The sequence below is a fragment of the Procambarus clarkii genome, chromosome 44, assembly GCF_040958095.1.
Source record: "Procambarus clarkii isolate CNS0578487 chromosome 44, FALCON_Pclarkii_2.0, whole genome shotgun sequence".
Taxonomy (NCBI): domain Eukaryota; kingdom Metazoa; phylum Arthropoda; class Malacostraca; order Decapoda; family Cambaridae; genus Procambarus; species Procambarus clarkii.
This window is the reverse complement of record NC_091193.1, coordinates 30534129-30553142: the sequence shown is the minus strand read 5'-3', so window position 1 is coordinate 30553142 and position 19014 is coordinate 30534129. Positions and strand designations below refer to the sequence as shown.

At 45.9% G+C, this 19014-nt stretch overlaps 1 protein-coding gene across 4 annotated transcripts in view; it reads right to left on the bottom strand.

Moving 5' to 3' along the window:
• Window positions 1-19014, bottom strand: part of LOC123745442 (toll-interacting protein) — a 148294-nt gene that overhangs the window by 90953 nt on the left and 38327 nt on the right. For all 4 annotated transcript variants that reach the window (XM_045726024.2, XM_069300873.1, XM_045726023.2 and 1 more), the window contains one exon: window positions 12374-12522. In XM_045726024.2, coding sequence (XP_045581980.1) covers window positions 12374-12522 — 149 coding nt within the window. The remainder of the gene's footprint in view (window positions 1-12373; window positions 12523-19014) is intronic.

The window sequence follows — 19014 nt, the reverse complement described above, 5'->3', positions numbered from 1 at the left end:
ACTATTACACTTGTCAATGATACAGGTCTATAATTGAGGGGGTCTTCCCTGCTGCCACTTTTGTAGATTGGAACTATGTTAGCCTGTTTCCACACGTCTGCTACGATTCCTGTACACAGGGATGCCTGAAAGATCAGGTGAAGTGGAATGCTGAGCTCAGATGCACATTCTCTCAGAACCCATGGTGAAACGCCATCTGGGCCAGCTGCTTTGTTCCTCCCGAGCTCCTTTAGCATATTTTCCACTTCATCTCTAGACACCTCTATCCGCTCAATGTTGTTCTCTGGAATTCTTATTGTGTCTGGTTCTCTGAAGATTTCATTTTGTACAAACACACTTTGGAACTTTTCATTTAATGTTTCACACATTTCCTTTTCATTTTCCGTGAATCTGTTTCCCATTTCCAACCTCTGGATATTATCCTTTACCTGCAATTTGTTGTTTATGAATTTGTAGAATAGGCCCGGTTCTGTTTTACATTTATCTGCTATCCCTTTTTCAAAATTTCTTTCTGCCTCTCTCCTTACTGCTGTATAATTGTTTCTCGCATCTTTGTATCGCTGGTATGTTTGGGGGTTTGGCCTCTTCCTATACTGATTCCATTTTTGTGTCTTTTGGTCTCTTGCCCTCTCACAATTTCTGTCGAACCAATCCTGTTTTCTGGTCCTGCATCTCTGTTTTGGTATGAATGTTTGTGTGCCTTCCTCGTATAGTTTTAAAAATTTGGCATACATTTCATTTACTTCCCTGCCTAGCAACAATTCTGTCCAATTACACTCATTAAAAAAATTTCGAAGTTCCCCATAGTTGCCTCTCTTTAAATCGAGTTTATCAACTGTTTCAATGTCCCCATTTTCTTCTAGATGATATCTTAAAGCATATTTAATGTCTAACAGGACGTGATCACTCTTTCCCAAGGGAGGAAGGTACTGGATGTCAAAAATCTCTTCTTCTTTCCTGGTGAATACTAGATCCAGTACTGGCGGTATATCTCCTTCCCTCATTCTTGTGGCTTGCTTTATGTGTTGATACAAGAATGTCTCCAGAATGAGGTTCACAAATCTGCATGTCCAAAAGTCCTCCGTTCTTGCTTCATAGGCCTCCCAGTCTATTGCTCTAAAGTTGAAGTCCCCCAGTATCAACAGTCGTGATTTATCTTTATCTGCTTGTACCATAATATCTCTCATGACCATTATGAGGCCCTCTCGTTTGTCATCCAGTTCTTCCTTTGTCCACGTGTTGCTTGCTGGTGGGCTGTAGGTATTTACAATTATCAGGTTATCATCCTGATTCCAGACCTGCAATGCCATTATGTCAATATCTCGAGGGTTTTCAAATATTAACTCTTTTACCTTCAGGTGTTTTTTCACCAGTACAGCCACTCCTCCTCCCTTCCTAGTTTTCCTGTCACGTCTCCAAACTGAGTAGCCTCTTGGGAATATGACTTCATTTATTATATTTCCTTCAAGTTTCGTTTCTGATAATGCAACAATATCTGGGACCCTAAGCTGGATTATATCTTGCAACTCCAAAGTTTTTGACCTCACTCCATCTATGTTGGTATATACAATTTTCAGGAACATGTTCCCTTTTCCTTTGCTCTTTACTCCCCCTTCCACTACTGATCTTGTTGCTTTGTTTTTATGTACCATTTCACAAGCTTTCCAGTCCCTGTCACTTTGTAAAAAAAAGAATTTCTGTCTTCTTCATTTCTATCCCCATTTAGCCGTTTTGCCTCAATTAAGTTCATTTTCAGCTTTTCTCTGTCTTCCTTGGAGAGGTCTTGTCTTATTGACCAAGATTTGCCAACCTCATCACTGCAGTTTCCTGGCATTTCTTAGCACTTCCATCATGTTTTTCACTCCATTAAAGGTCACCCTTAAGGGGCGGTTCTTTTCTTTCTCATATTTTCCTATTCTTCTAAAATCACTGACATTTTCCTTTGAGCCTTCTCCTAAACCTACTATTTTCTCTATGATTTTCATCTCTTCTGCCGCTCGGTCCACCCTAGATGAAATTTCCTTCTCTAAACATCCAAAAATGATTATGGACTTAGTTCTATCTGCAGTGTTTTGTACCAGTTTACTGTTGGTAACCAGTTCTTTCCTAATTGCTTGCCTAATTTCTGCTTCTTGTTGGTCATTTCTGGTTTTGACTTCCGAACACACTTCTTTGATAGTCTCTTTCTCTTTTACAACTTGAGCATATGTCGCTTTTATTTCTTCTTTATACTTTTCTAGTTCTTTATTCACCTCCTCTATGTGAGTTGTCAGTGAAGTTTCCAGTTGGAGATCCTTACCTAACTCTATGTTAGCCCTTAGCTTGGAGTTGTTCACCATATGAGTCTATCTTCTTGTTTATTTCTTCAAAGTCACCACACTTCACTTTCCATGCCTCATTTTCTTTCACTAGTTCCTTGATTTGCTCCTCCTGATTTGTTACCTTGTCTGTTAATGCAGTAATAATCTTACCTTGTTGAAGCATACTCCCTTTTAGAGTGCAAAGCTCACTCCAAAGAGCTCCATTGTCCTCTTCTAATTTAAGCACTTTTTCTTCATACTTCATTTGCATGTCCTCAATTATCTCTAACCTGCCAAGAACACCTCCTTTCCTTATATCTTGTGTTGAGAATCCTTTGAAACCATCATCTGTTGGTGTGTCTACCTTCTCAGTGGGGGTGGTGGCGGCGGCCATCTTTGATTTTGTTCTAGACCAAAACAAACTTTTCCACTCGACTATTTTCACTCAGTTTTTTCACAGTGCACTGATCCTCGTGCACAAGCCCTATTTCTGTTAGCCCTGGATAGTAAATTGGCATGTTGGGTATCTCCAGGATGCCCACATAACCAGGAATACGTTTATAATACGGAGGCCGCCATATGTCCAGGCAGGAAGTAGATACAGGGAAGTGTTACGCATATTTGCTAAAGGGTCAGAGAGTACACAGGAGGTGCCAGGCGTGAGATAGGGAGAGGAGATGCCAGCTCAGGCGACAGATCTGACCTCTGGGGTCAGCCTCATGACGTCACCTCTGCTACTGATCAGGGAACGATCAATATGATTGGTTCCCTCTCTTTTGCTGCATTGTCATTGGTCAAATTGTAATCCCTTGTGTTGTGTCCCACGAGATGCCCTACAGCCGCTGGCAAGAGCATTCTTTTTTTTTTTTTTTTTTGAGATATATACAAGAGTTGTTACATTCTTGTACAGCCACTAGTACGCGTAGCGTTTCGGGCAGGTCCCTGGAATACGATCCCTGCCGCGAAGAATCGTTTTTTCATCCAAGTACACATTTTACTGTTGCGTTAAACAAAGGCTACAGTTAAGGAATTGCGCCCAGTAAATCCTCCCCGGCCAGGATACGAACCCATGACATAGTGCTCGCGGAACGCCAGGCGAGTGTCTTACCACTACACCACGGAGACTTCTCGTGAGGGAGCCCTTGCATAGAGGATGTGTCCTATTCTGTCTATCGGCCAATAGACAGAAGAACACCATCTACAGTGGTACCTCGGAATGCGAGTGTCCCTGTATGCGAGTTTTTCGGAAGACGAGCAGGATTTCCTCGGAAAATATGTCTCGGAAGGCGAGGGTTACCACGGAACGCGAGTTTGTTGATACGTGTACAGGCCGACTGGCGCGTGGTCAAATGGCGATCGTGCCTCAGTTTACCAGTGTCTCGTGTCCAGTGACTATCCCACCTGAATTCTTCACAAGGATTTACAGTTTTTTAGCGGTTTTTTGGCCATTTGAGCATAAAAGTTGTCATTATATATCTTGCCATGGATCTCAAGAAAGCCATTGGTAAGGTTCAACCTAAGAAAATAGCTGTGAATAGAGGCAGTAGAGGATGTCTCTTCTTCATTAAGAAAATGTGTGAAGTATGGGAAGAACTGCAAAGTTTTGTTGAAAAAACTCGCCCAGATAAAGCTGTAGCAGGCCGTTGCATTGACCTTTTAAATGATAATGTGATGTCTTACTACAGACAAGTGTTAAAATGTAAAGAAAAACAAGTGTCATTAGACAAATTCTTAGTAAAACAAGCAAGTCCTAGTGGTATGCAGGCAAAATGTGCCAGAGTGTGCATACCAGTGAAGTCCTCACTGCCTGATGTTATAATGGAAGGGGACTCTCCTTCCAAACAGTAACTCCTCTCTTCCTCCCACCTCCTCACCATCTTCCATACGCCTACAGCATTCAACAGCAGGGTAAGTAATAACTTGAACATAGTTTTGTAGGTTTATTTAGATGAATTAGGTATAAAAATTTAGTTTGATGTTGGGTTTTTGGGGTAGTCAGGAACGGATTAATTCATTTCCCTTTATTTCTTATGGGGAAATTAGCTTCGGAATGCGAGTTTTCGGAATACGAGGCGTCTCCAGGAACCAATTAAACTCTTAAACTGAGGTATGCCTGTATTCCTCACTGTCAAGTTAAACTTAGTGTCTTTTCAATATACCAACACTCGCCCGGAATCGCGACTGTGACTATATTGTTTAGAAGCCTAATGACAAATCACCAGAGTGAAGCAGACTGGTATCAGGTAACCCCTGATCCCTATCAGGTTAGGGAGCCGGTCGGCCGAGCGGACAGCATGCTGGACTTGTGATCCTGTGGTCCTGGGTACGATCCCAGGCACCGGCGAGAAACAATGGGCAGAGTTTCTTTCACCCTATGCCCTTGTTATCTAGCAGTAAAATAGGTACCTGGGTGTTAGTCAGCTGTCACGGGCTGCTTCCTGGGGGTGGAGGCCTGGTCGAGGACCGGGCCGCGGGGACACTAAAAAAGCCCTGAAATCTCAAGATAATCTCAAGAGAGATAACCCCTGGTGACAAATGAGTGAGTGAGTGACCTAGAGTGAACTAAGGCAGTGCCGCCACCTAAGTAACCTGTGTGTGACTTTACTACAGTGTACCGCATGGTACCATATAGTCAGCCGCCGACAGCCGCCACTCTGTCCCGAGCATGTAGCCTGCCAGCGCCGCCCTCACTGTACTACGTGACGTCACCACCCTTACTCACCGCCAGTGTCATCAGTGTGTGTGTGTGCGTGTGTCTGTTGACATACAGCGCGCCCTCCTGCGAGTACCCTCCGTGTCATATACGGTTTGTGGGAAAGCCTGTCGTCAATGGTTTCACGTCATAACGAGGAAACCAGCTATCAGGCCACCTACGAGTTCTTGCATAAATGTGCCTGAGTGAGTGAATAAGAGAGGTACCCTACCTGTAAGTACAAGATCTTGTCATTGTTTTATTGTTTCTGTCTGTGTTGATCTGAGGTATCAACCACAGTTCTCACCTACTCATACCTGACACAGGTACAGGTGAAGACACCCCGACAGTGTATGCGTGTTTATCTGTGTGGTACCACGACATTACATTCGTCTGTGAATGTGAGCTTCACATACACCACACCTGGTTGATACCTGGTTGATGGGGTTCTGGGAGTTCTTCTACTCCCCAAGCCCGGCCCGAGGCCAGGCACGACTTGAGAGTTTGGTCCACTAGGCTGTTGCTTGGAGCAGCCCGCAGGCCCACATACCCACCACAGCCCGGTTGGTCCGGCACTCCTTGGAGGAATAAATCTAGTTTCCTCTTGAAGATGTCCACGGTTGTTCCTGCAATATTTCTTATGCTTGCTGGGAGGGTGTTGAACAACCGTGGACCTCTGATGTTTATACGGTGTTCTCTGATTGTGCCTATGGCACCTCTGCTCTTCACTGGTTCTATTCTGCATTTTCTTCCATATCGTTCACTCCAGTACGTTGTTATTTTACTGTGTAGATTTGGTACTTGGCCCTCCAGTATCTTCCACACATTTAGTATTGTGTGATATTATTATTGTGCATGTTATTGCCTGTCCCATTGACAGTGCCACTGTTGAGTTATTGCATATCATCATTACCCGAGTATCCGGTTGGAATTCTTGTGATCCCTTTGCATACCGGCAGTTAGGTTTGCCATGTTAAGTTAGGCGTTTCGCCACGAGAGGATCCGAATCGATTAGCCAGATGTCAAGAGTCTCGCTAATGCAACCATAGCCTTTCTGACGCCAATCTAAAGTAAATCAAGCACCCTTTGTATTAGTGGTTAAGTTAGTAAATAAACTACTCTTAAGCTTTATGCGGTGTTTCAGTTGAACCACTTCTGAATACTGCCAACTATTTACTCAAGCCTTCAGCTCCAGATGTCTCTAACACCGAGTTACCTAATTCACAAATCTATAAATGTGATGAGGACCCTAGGAGTCCCTAAAAGTGCTTCAAGCATTGAGGAGTTTCCAACGATCAACGTGGACCAGGACCAGGTGAGGCTAGTCTGAGAAGAGACCCTCAAGGACTCTAACTCGACCTTGCTCCCAGGCCCTGTAGGGTTGCTCTCGTATTTTCTCTGCTGATTCCGACAGCTTCGTGAAGCGTCTCCCACATGTATATTGGTGACGTACGCATTGCAGTCGGGAAAGCAAAATAAAAAAAAACCACAGCAGGATAATCGGGCTCAACCACCTCCATACCCGAATCGGACGGGACATACCCCGAAGAAACCCGAGTCTCAACCTGAGCTAAACCCCGCCCCGAACCCGAAACTCATAGACGTTAGGGAGACAGCAGCATGAGAAAGGAGCAGGACAAACCATGCCCACCTGGAAATGAAGCAAGGGCACAGACAAAACCAAAGTCAATGCAACAAACTACCCCAATTCCTGGGTCCCAAAATCCAAGTGGGGGTAGCACCAGGGCTTCCAATCGGGCAACCAACCAGGCTCACTGCAACAAAGAACACCTAGACTGCAACACAGCCGCCGCTTGACCCCAAAGTTCTTCAGACAACAACAGGTAATTGTAACACGAGCCAAGAACAAGTCCCGCACGACTCCGGGTCAAAGGTGTCACCGATCCAACGGGCAGCATGACGGAGGCAGTACGGATGATTGTCACCCAGAGACAGGGGCAACGGACAACCTACAAACTCCCATAAGGAAAGAGCGGACTCGAAAGACATGCTCATGGTCACCACAAGCCCTAAGGGGTTTTCCAGGTCAAGCAGGGGGGCTAATCCTTAAGGGAATCCCAGGCACTGGGCTAGCTAAGCCAGTTGAATCCTGTCTAATACCAGGCAAACTGACTACTGGGAGAATCCTGTCTAATACCAGGCAAACTGACTACTGGGAGAATCCTGTCTAATACCAGGCAAACTGACTACTGGGAGAATCCTGTCTAATACCAGGCAAACTGACTACTGGGAGAATCCTGTCTAATACCAGGCAAACTGACTACTGGGAGAATCCTGTCTAATACCAGGCAAACTGACTACTGGGAGAATCCTGTCTAATACCAGGCAAACTGACTACTGGGAGAATCCTGTCTAATACCAGGCAAACTGACTACTGGGAGAATCCTGTCTAATACCAGGCAAACTGACTACTGGGAGAATCCTGTCTAATACCAGGCAAACTGACTACTGGGAGTAGTCATGAAACCTCGAGGGCACCAGAGGAAGACTACCAAACAACCTAGGCAGACACAAGATAAAGCTAGGCAGACCTCTAGAAGGGCTAAAAATAAAAAATAAAACAGCATTGAATGTAATAAAACGCCATTTTCTGAGCGAGTCCCGGATGCTCCCCGGAGCTTACTAGGCTGATATGCTAATGTCAGACTTTGGGATCAGTCATGTGTATGGAGTTCTTATGGGCCTACCGGGGCCCACGAGCCAGAACCTGACCCCCTCTAGAGAGGCAAGGGAAGCAATGGCCTATAGAAACCCCGGTGTGATTGGAAGCATTCTATGTCTGCCATCGACCGGGTTAAGCACCCAGAGAGATAGGCGTCCCAAAACAAACCCCTATTCTGGTGAAAATTGTAACCAAAAGCCGAATGAGTGAATAGAACTCCCCAAACAAAAACGACCAAACTAGTATAACGTCACCCGTCGTCTCGCCGATGTGTGCACAGCTCCCCCCTCCCTGGGAGGGAAAAGGGGTAGCCCCAGACCCACCGTGCCGGCGATCCACACCCCAATTCTGAGACTGGATGTCAAAACACGCGAAAAAAACACCGACCGGAGGGTGGGAGGGATGCCGGGGAGCCTCCGGGACTCACCCAGAAAATGGCGTTCCATTACATTCAACGCTGGTTTTCTGGGGGGAGCCCCTATGGCTCCCAGGAGCTAACTACCCACAGAGGAAAAGAATAGGGACTTACCCGGGAGGCGGTTGCTGCTCACTCCTCAACCTGAAGTCGAGACAACTGGCTGCATCCGCCAACCCAAAGCGACACAGGCCCAACTGGGCCCAGGAACGTTTACAAGGTAATGAGCAGCCAGGACCCTGTTCGACCGCCAAAATCCCCGCGCCCAAATGTCAGCCCAGGACATATTGCCAAAGACAGAGGCAAGAGCCGCGAACTTGCGGACGTCATGGCAAACGGGGATAGACCCGAGGCTGGCAAGCTTTAATAACCCTGCGGACGACCTGGGAGACCCGCACCCTCGAACAGGACAGAAGGGAAACCGGATCAACCCAAAGCGCGTCCACGGACACAGAAGCTGTGGCAGATCTGGATCCGAAGAGGCCACAACAAAACGAGGGGAAGAAAGAAAAGAGAGCACTCTGTCCAAAGACCAGGATGGCTCAGGCAGCGCATGAGCAGGTCAGAGGTGAAACAACGACGGAGACAGCTTGCGAAATGGCGCAGACGTAACATCAATACCGAAAGCAAGCTGAAGCGGCTTGAAGCACGATACGAGGCGACAATGTTAGGCATAAGGAGATGGTCCTGGAACAACCAAGAGTGAAAGGACAACACCACCCTAACACAAAGCGAAGTACAACGACGAAGACGTAAGAAGAACCGGAAGGACCGCCAGGAAACTTCATACTGCCGCCGAGACGAAGCCCGCAGGTAGGACCTGCCACCTAATAAGGAAGCCACCTAATCACCATAGAGATGATGATAAATTCGAGTCAAATATACCATACGCGAAGACTTTAGGAGAAGATCGAACCCTCCACGTGACGTACCGGTTCGATCTGCTGGAAGAGGCGGAGATGCGGAAAAATCTCCGGGTTCGGACACCAAGCAAGCAGCGACTGAAACCACGGCTGGGCCGGTCACCAAGAGGCCAAGAGGACAACTCTCCCCTGGTAAGTGTCCAAGCAAGTCAGCTGAACCGGGGGGAAAGAGGTACAGGAACCCCCACCTCGCCCAGTCCTGCCGAAAGGCGTCGACCCTGACAGCCTCGCAGTCTGAAAAGGGCACCACATAAAGGGGAAGGCGCCGCAACCACGCCGACGCGAAGAAGTCCACCTCGAGGTGTCCGAACATCTGGCAAAGCCAATGGAAGGAGTCGGCGTCGACCGTCCATTCCGTGGAGAGGGGAACGAAACGAGACAGGCCGTCGGCCAAGACGTTGGACACTCCCTGCATGTGAACTGCCAGGAAAGCCAAACTCCGAGAACTCAGCAGACGAGTCAACCAAAGCGACCAGCACCAAAGAGCAAAAGACCACATCGAACTTGGTGATGCCGAGTGATGCTCACCAAGCCAGCCATCGAACTTCTGGCCGGCTTGGTGAGCACTAGTCACAAAGCCCCAGCCGAGAAATGATGCGTCCATGAACACATCGAGCGAGGGATCGGGTAGGCGCCAAGACATTGAACCTTAAAAAAAAACAAAGAGGAAGCCAGTGACACAGTAGCCGACACAAGGCCCCCAGGAAGTCGAACCCAACAATCGCGAGAGGCAGAAGGGACGTTCCCGAAGGAACCAGAACAGCCAACGAAGCCAAACCCGACCCCTGTGGGTAGACCATTATCACAAAGTTCAGGCTCGCGCACAGACCTTCGAGCAACCACCGGGTAACCCGGGAGCCCCAGAAACAAGCACATGTGGGATCGTAGCCGAAGGAGACACTCCAGAGGAAGAGACAAGGAAACGGTTTGAGAGTCCCACACAAGACCCATCCAGGTTTGAACCTGGGAGAGAACTTGATGGGATTTCCGCCAGTTCACCAGGAACCCGAACCCGGCTAGCTGGGAAAGCACCAAACCCCTAGCGAGCAAACATGCGGACCAACTGGGAGCCCAAACCAGCCAGTTGTCGAGGTAAGCCAACACCCAAACACCTAACAGATACAGACGGGCCACCACGACCCGGATGAAGTGTGTGAACACGCGAGGTGCCAGGTTCAACCCGAAAGGGACAACGAAAGTGGTAATTCTGAAGCCCCAAAACAAAACTGAGCCAATCCCCGAACACCAGATGAATAGGGACGTGCCAATACGCATCCTTGAGGTCTAGGGAAATTATCCAAGCTTCTGGCTCCGATCCTAGGACAAAGTGGTCATCAGAAAGGAGGGGCAAAAAACCCAGGGGTTCAGATGGGACAAGTCCAGAATGAACCACAGGTCTGCAGGGTCCCGTTTTGGAACGGGAAAAAGGAAGGAAACCCACCTGAGAGACGTTGTCGTTTCGACCACGCCTAAGCACACCCACTCTAAGACGACTTGACAAAGCACAGAAGAGGCCTGCCCTGCCAGCCCCGAATCCCCTGAAGGAGGAAGAGCCACCCAATGCCACCCAACGCCACCGAAGGCTGGGTGAAACGACCTGAAAAGCCCGAGATTCGTGGGACCAGGCGTGAGCAAACAGAGCAAGCCCCCATCGCCCCGTCAATGGGGCGAACGAGGGCTACGTTCGCGAAATACGAGAGGGCAAAAGAGCCAATGCCCCGTACGAGAACCCGACCTGCACACACAGCGAGCACCACATCGACCAGGCACAGCCGAGGCCAAAGCCAGCACCGACTTCGAAACTGGCACCTGTGGCCCACCTCGACGAGCGGAACTACGGGCCCTAACACGACCCCTCCAGGAGGAACCCACCCGGGACCCCTTGGAGAACCAACAAATCAGACATAGGGCGGCAGCTGAAGGAAGCCGCTTGCATATATTGTTCGACTGCAGAAGCTGCAATTAATAAAAGCCAAAAAGGCGAAGACAATCTAAGAGCCACGGTCCAAGCAGATTCCAAGGAGGAAGCAAACACCACCTGCCGACGAGCGAGGCGCACAGCGAAAAACAGCAACAGTGTATCCCTCAGGATCAATGCAAACAACTTCAAAAGGCACAGACGGATACAAAATCCACGAACCCTGTAACAACAGAACCCGCAGAGAAGGTACAAAAACCCAAGCAGGATTAAAGGGGTCCAAGAACCCTAGGCTAACTTCCCTCCAGCCCCAGGAGCCTCCAATCCAGGCCCCGGGACTGGGCCGTCCTCTATGCCCTCCAATCCCTGAAGAAAAGGAAGAACCCAGGGGAAAGGCAGCAAAGAAGGCCTGCTGGGAAGACCCTGCAGCCTCAGCAGGAGGACCAAGCTCAAATGCCTCCATCTTTATTTCGAATTGGGCAGCCCCCGGAGCTGCCCGTGTTTCATCACCATCTAAACTCTGCCCCGACTCCGAAATCCTCAGAAGTTTAGGAGCCGGCAGCAGGAAGGAGGGAGGAGCAGGGCAAACCAGACCCACCAGGAAAGGTCCTGAAGGCGCGGACAGAACCAAGGCTGAAGCAACCAACGCCCCCAGGTCCAGATCCCTAAAACCAAAACGGGGTAGCCCAGGGGCATACAAGAGGGCAACCAGGCAGTTGCCCTCTCGTACTCCTGTAGAGCGGGCAATACGAGAGGGCAGCCCCAGGGCATGTAGCACGTTGCAGCCTATACTTACTATGCAACACGAATGCCGCCTGACCTTTAAGAACTTCCGAAGAAGAATGGGTAAACTGGAGTACGAGCAGGGAACAGGTCTCGCAAGACTCTGGGTCAAAAGTGTCATCAACTCAAGAAGCAGCATGTCAGAGGCAAAAACAGGTGATCGTCACCCTGTTTTGGGGCAATGAACAACCCTCAAACTCGCTCAAAGCGAGATGGGACTCTGAAGATGCATGCATTGGTCGACCAAGTCCCAAAGGGGTTTCCAGGACCCGCAGAGGGAAGCAGCCCTACAGGAAGCCCAGGCAATGGTGCTGCAAAGCCGGTTGTGCCCGAATGGTAATATCAAAATGTCAAAAAATATATAACTGGGCAAAATGAACCCCACATGAAGTGCACAAAGGGCAGGGTCAATACCAACGACAGAAACAGAATTTGGTCCACTCAATTGAGGCAAAGGGAGTCTTGGGATACTGGATAGCTAATCAGGCAGCAAGATCAGGGAGCCACTAAGGTAATGCCCTCCAGGAATATCTATACAGAAAGACATTTATATATCCACATGCCCCTACTGTATAGTTTTCCATTCATGCTACTATGAAATATCATGTGCCTTTACAGTACTTACAAAATATTTTCAAAGTGATACAAGTGTAACTCACACTTGAAAAGTCTTGTTCCAACGCGGATTCTTTGCTCCATTTACATCTGTTTGTGTTTCGTAGACATAATGGCCCAGTCTCACTCGTACATATGGATCCATGCGTGTCATTCCATAGTTCTTATTCAAAACTGCAGACACAATAGTCATCTGAAATAGTATAAAAATAAAAATATAGAAATAAATACAGTTACCCAGCAATAAATGTGTCACTTCCAACTATGAAATTTGTTTTCCCACACAACCCAATCAGAGACAGGCACATGACCTAGGAAGAAACCGGAGAAGGATGTAGTGAAATTCCAATTTCTGGGTGAAACCCCAGAGGATCCCTGAAACTACAATGCCGAGATATATATATATATATATTATATATATATATATATATATATATATATATATATATATATATATATATATATATATATATATATATATATATATATATTATTAAATATGACCGAAAAAGTAAGATTAATAATTCTAACACGAATTTTCTCAATCTTTCGTACATTACGCTTCACTGTTGGAGGTAAATCAAAAATCACTTCTCCAAAATTCATTTTTATTTCTAGTCTGACGCGACACGGGCGCGTTTCGTAAAACTTATTACATTTTCAAAGACTTCACAAATACACAACTGATTAGAACTTACGTCTCTCTGATATTATATCTACATTTGAGTGAGGTGGGAAGGGTGATGTGGCATTAACACAAGACAGAACATGAGGGGATATTAATAGGGTATTAAAAGTATCAACACAAGACAGAACAGAAACAATGGGTATTGAATAGAAGTGTTTGTAGAAAGCCTATTGGTCCATATTTCTTGATGCTTCTATATTGGAGCGGAGTCTTGAGGTGGGTAGAATATAGTTGTGCAATAATTGGCTGTTGATTGCTGGTGTTGACTTCTTGATGTGTAGTGCCTCGCAAACGTCAAGCCGCCTGCTATCGCTGTATCTATCGATGATTTCTGTGTTGTTTACTAGGATTTCTCTGGCGATGGTTTGGTTATGGGAAGAGATTATATGTTCCTTAATGGAGCCCTGTTGCTTATGCATCGTTAAACGCCTAGAAAGAGATGTTGTTGTCTTGCCTATATACTGGGTTTTTTGGAGCTTACAGTCCCCAAGTGGGCATTTGAAGGCATAGACGACGTTAGTCTCTTTTAAAGCGTTCTGTTTTGTGTCTGGAGAGTTTCTCATGAGTAGGCTGGCCGTTTTTCTGGTTTTATAGTAAATCGTCAGTTGTATCCTCTGATTTTTGTCTGTAGGGATAACGTTTCTATTAACAATATCTTTCAGGACCCTTTCCTCCGTTTTATGAGCTGTGGAAAAGAAGTTCCTGTAAAATAGTCTAATAGGGGGTATAGGTGTTGTGTTAGTTGTCTCTTCAGAGGTTGCATGGCTTTTCACTTTCCTTCTTATGATGTCTTCGATGAAACCATTGGAGAAGCCGTTATTGACTAGGACCTGCCTTACCCTACAGAGTTCTTCGTCGACTTGCTTCCATTCTGAGCTGTGGCTGAGAGCACGGTCGACGTATGCGTTAACAACACTCCTCTTGTACCTGTCGGGGCAGTCGCTGTTGGCATTTAGGCACATTCCTATGTTTGTTTCCTTAGTGTAGACTGCAGTGTGGAAACCTCCGCCCTTTTCCATGATTGTTACATCTAGAAAAGGCAGCTTCCCATCCTTTTCCGTCTCGTAAGTGAAACGCAGCACGGAACTCTGCTCAAATGCCTCCTTCAGCTCCTGCAGATGTCTGACATCAGGTACCTGTGTAAAAATGTCGTCAACATACCTGCAGTATATGGCCGGTTTCAAGTTCATGTCGACTAAGACTTTTTGCTCGATGGTACCCATGTAGAAGTTTGCAAACAGGACACCTAGGGGAGAACCCATGGCGACCCCATCTACTTGCTTATACATGTGCCCATCCGGGCTCAAGAAGGGTGCCTCTTTAGTACAAGCTTGGAGTAGTTTCCTCAGAATACTTTCTGGCATGTCAAGAGGAGTACAGGCTGGATCACGATACACTCTGTCGGCTATCATTCCGATTGTCTCGTCCACAGGTACGTTGGTAAACAGCGATTCTACGTCCAACGAGGCTCTTATCCCTGTGGCCCGTGTGCCCCGCAGTAAGTCCACAAATTCCTTTGGAGACTTCAGGCTGAAGGCGCAAGGAACATAAGGAGTCAGCAGGCCGTTGAGTCGCTTCGCCAGTCTGTACGTGGGTGTGGGTATCTGGCTAATGATTGGCCGAAGTGGGTTTCCAGGCTTGTGCGTCTTGACATTTCCATACGCATATCCAGGTTTATATTCCCCAATGATCTTTGGCAGGTGGAGTCCGGATTTCTTGGCGTTCACAGTTTCGATCAGTTTGTTGACCTTTGCTTTTAATTCGGCTGTAGTGTCCTTCGTTACCCTTTGGAACTTAGTTTGGTCAGAGAGTATGATGTTCATTTTCGCCAGATATTCGTCTTTTTTAAGAATGACATATATTGGCGACTTGTCACCTCTCCTGACAACTATCTCCTTGTTCTCACGAAGGCTTTTAGCTGCCGCTTTAAGCTCGGGGGACAGTATGGTGCTTCTGTAGTTGCCTCGATTCTTTCCTCCTTCTGCAATAAGTTCTGCTTGTAAGGTATCTTTGGTAGTGACCTTCTTTTGTGTCTCGAGGTCGAATATGTCGTCCAACAGAATTTCCAACTCTACTTTCCGGGCCATTTCACTCGGTCTGGACATAACATGACAGTTTATGCCCAGATCTAAAAGCCTTCGTGAGAACAAGGAGATAGTTGTCAGGAGAGGTGACAAGTCGCCAATATATGTCATTCTTAAAAAAGACGAATATCTGGCGAAAATGAACATCATACTCTCTGACCAAACTAAGTTCCAAAGGGTAACAAAGGACACTACAGCCGAATTAAAAGCAAAGGTCAACAAACTGATCGAAACTGTGAACGCCAAGAAATCCGGACTCCACCTGCCAAAGATCATTGGGGAATATAAACCTGGATATGCGTATGGAAATGTCAAGACGCACAAGCCTGGAAACCCACTTCGGCCAATCATTAGCCAGATACCCACACCCACGTACAGACTGGCGAAGCGACTCAACGGCCTGCTGACTCCTTATGTTCCTTGCGCCTTCAGCCTGAAGTCTCCAAAGGAATTTGTGGACTTACTGCGGGGCACACGGGCCACAGGGATAAGAGCCTCGTTGGACGTAGAATCGCTGTTTACCAACGTACCTGTGGACGAGACAATCGGAATGATAGCCGACAGAGTGTATCGTGATCCAGCCTGTACTCCTCTTGACATGCCAGAAAGTATTCTGAGGAAACTACTCCAAGCTTGTACTAAAGAGGCACCCTTCTTGAGCCCGGATGGGCACATGTATAAGCAAGTAGATGGGGTCGCCATGGGTTCTCCCCTAGGTGTCCTGTTTGCAAACTTCTACATGGGTACCATCGAGCAAAAAGTCTTAGTCGACATGAACTTGAAACCGGCCATATACTGCAGGTATGTTGACGACATTTTTACACAGGTACCTGATGTCAGACATCTGCAGGAGCTGAAGGAGGCATTTGAGCAGAGTTCCGTGCTGCGTTTCACTTACGAGACGGAAAAGGATGGGAAGCTGCCTTTTCTAGATGTAACAGTCATGGAAAAGGGCGGAGGTTTCCACACTGCAGTCTACACTAAGGAAACAAACATAGGAATGTGCCTAAATGCCAACAGCGACTGCCCCGACAGGTACAAGAGGAGTGTTGTTAACGCATACGTCGACCGTGCTCTCAGCCACAGCTCAGAATGGAAGCAAGTCGACGAAGAACTCTGTAGGGTAAGGCAGGTCCTAGTCAATAACGGCTTCTCCAATGGTTTCATCGAAGACATCATAAGAAGGAAAGTGAAAAGCCATGCAACCTCTGAAGAGACAACTAACACAACACCTATACCCCCTATTAGACTATTTTACAGGAACTTCTTTTCCACAGCTCATAAAACGGAGGAAAGGGTCCTGAAAGATATTGTTAATAGAAACGTTATCCCTACAGACAAAAATCAGAGGATACAACTGACGATTTACTATAAAACCAGAAAAACGGCCAGCCTACTTATGAGAAACTCTCCAGACACAAAACAGAACGCTTTAAAAGAGACTAACGTCGTCTATGCCTTCAAATGCCCACTTGGGGACTGTAAGCTCCAAAAAAACCAGTATATAGGCAAGACAACAACATCTCTTTCTAGGCGTTTAACGATGCATAAGCAACAGGGCTCCATTAAGGAACATATAATCTCTTCCCATAACCAAACCATCGCCAGAGAAATCCTAGTAAACAACACGGAAATCATCGATAGATACAGCGATAGCAGGCGGCTTGACGTTTGCGAGGCACTACACATCAAGAAGTCAACACCAGCAATCAACAGCCAATTATTGCACAACTATATTCTACCCACCTCAAGACTCCGCTCCAATATAGAAGCATCAAGAAATATGGACCAATAGGCTTTCTACAAACACTTCTATTCAATACCCATTGTTTCTGTTCTGTCTTGTGTTGATACTTTTAATACCCTATTAATATCCCCTCATGTTCTGTCTTGTGTTAATGCCACATCACCCTTCCCACCTCACTCAAATGTAGATATAATATCAGAGAGACGTAAGTTCTAATCAGTTGTGTATTTGTGAAGTCTTTGAAAATGTAATAAGTTTTACGAAACGCGCCCGTGTCGCGTCAGACTAGAAATAAAAATGAATTTTGGAGAAGTGATTTTTGATTTACCTCCAACAGTGAAGCGTAATGTACGAAAGATTGAGAAAATTCGTGTTAGAATTATTAATCTTACTTTTTCGGTCATATTTAATAATATATATATATATATATATATATATATATATATATATATATATATATATATATATATATATATATATATATATATATATATATATATATACATATATATATATATATATATATATATACATATATATATATATATATATATATATGTATATTCTGAAGATGTATTTAATATACGAAAGTACTTAAGGAAATTTCCTGTTTCATTTTTCCTCCGTGGTCTGACATTGTCATATACATATATATATATACTGTAACCCCGCGATTATCCGGGATTCGAACATCTGAAAAACGCCCTTATACGGCCAAAATCGTGAACGGATAAAGTTATCACAATATCCGGCCAAAATAGCCACAGGGACCGGATTAAAGCAGGTTTTCTGCAGAAATTACACTATCCGGTCAGTCCCCCAGATAATCGTGCCTTTGTCCGTATATGAAAACATGAGGCAGGCCATACGGTATTAATCCCGTCTGCCCGAGACTCGAGGCGCATGGTGTAGGTGGGGGTGGGGTGGGTGGGTGGTGTTGGGAGGGTGGGAGGGGTGCATCAGGAGGGACTACCTGGGTACAGGAATTACCATTAATTTTAGAACAATTAATCATAGCCAAAAACAAATAAAATAACTACTAGTAATTATGTAATAACAAATAAATAAGTTTCCTAAAAGCATTGTGCACAGGCTGAAGTTTCCTTAAAAAATATTGTGAATTTTTTTCCTCCTGGCGGCCTACATAATGCGTTATGGCTGCCCCAAGTGGACCTGTCCAACACTGGTCAACCCATGTGCGTCCGTCCCTCGTGTTATACACAGTGCTGCGCCATTAGTGAAATATTTTTTTAAATAACGTTTTTATTTTCATAGTAACTTTGAACATTTTTGGCCAAGACTATGTCTGGTAGCAGCATCAATCGTTCTGGAGGTGTTAAGAGGAAGAAAGTTGTCCTAACAATTAAAGACAAGTCACTGTTATACACCTCAACCAGTGCGGCCTCACAGTGTTGCGCCATTAGTGAAATATTTTTTTAAATAACTTTCTTAATTTTCATAGTAATTTTGAACATTTTTGGCCAAGAATATGTCTGGTAGCAACATCAATCGTTCTGGAAGTGTTAAGAGGAAGAAGATTGTCCTAGCAATTAAAGACAAGTTACGTGTTGTTCAAACAGTGAAGCATCACAGGCAGCCAAGCGCCTTCAACAAGTGAGGCGCCACAGGCAAGCCAAGCTCCTTCAACAAGTGAGGCATTATAGGCAAGCCAAGCGCTTTCAACAAGTGAGGCGCCACAGGCAAGCCAAGCGCTTTCAACAAGTGAGGCGCAAGCAAGCGCCTTTAACAAGTGAAGCGTCACAGGCAAGCCAAGCGCCTTCAACAAGTGAGGGCATGCAAGCGCTTCAACAAGTGAGGTGCAAGCAAGCACCTTCAACAAGTGAGGCCTCACAGGCAACCCAAATGCCCTCAACCAGTGAGGCTTCAGCAGCTGGCAGTCAAAACTAACTTAGCTTAATGAACTGTACAGTAATTTTAAGTGTTAATTTTAGTGTTGTGTTAGTATAGGTTACGTAAATTGTTAAGAATTTTTAACTTCAATATGTGTGGCATCAGTCAAGAAGACGAACACCAACAAGGTAAGTTGAGGTTTCTAGTTGAATATTTAATAATTGTATGTGGCAAGGCAATTCAAATTATGTTGTTTGTAGTATAAAAATAGTTGGAAATGGTCACTTTTGGACTCGTAGGTGAAAAAGTACCATT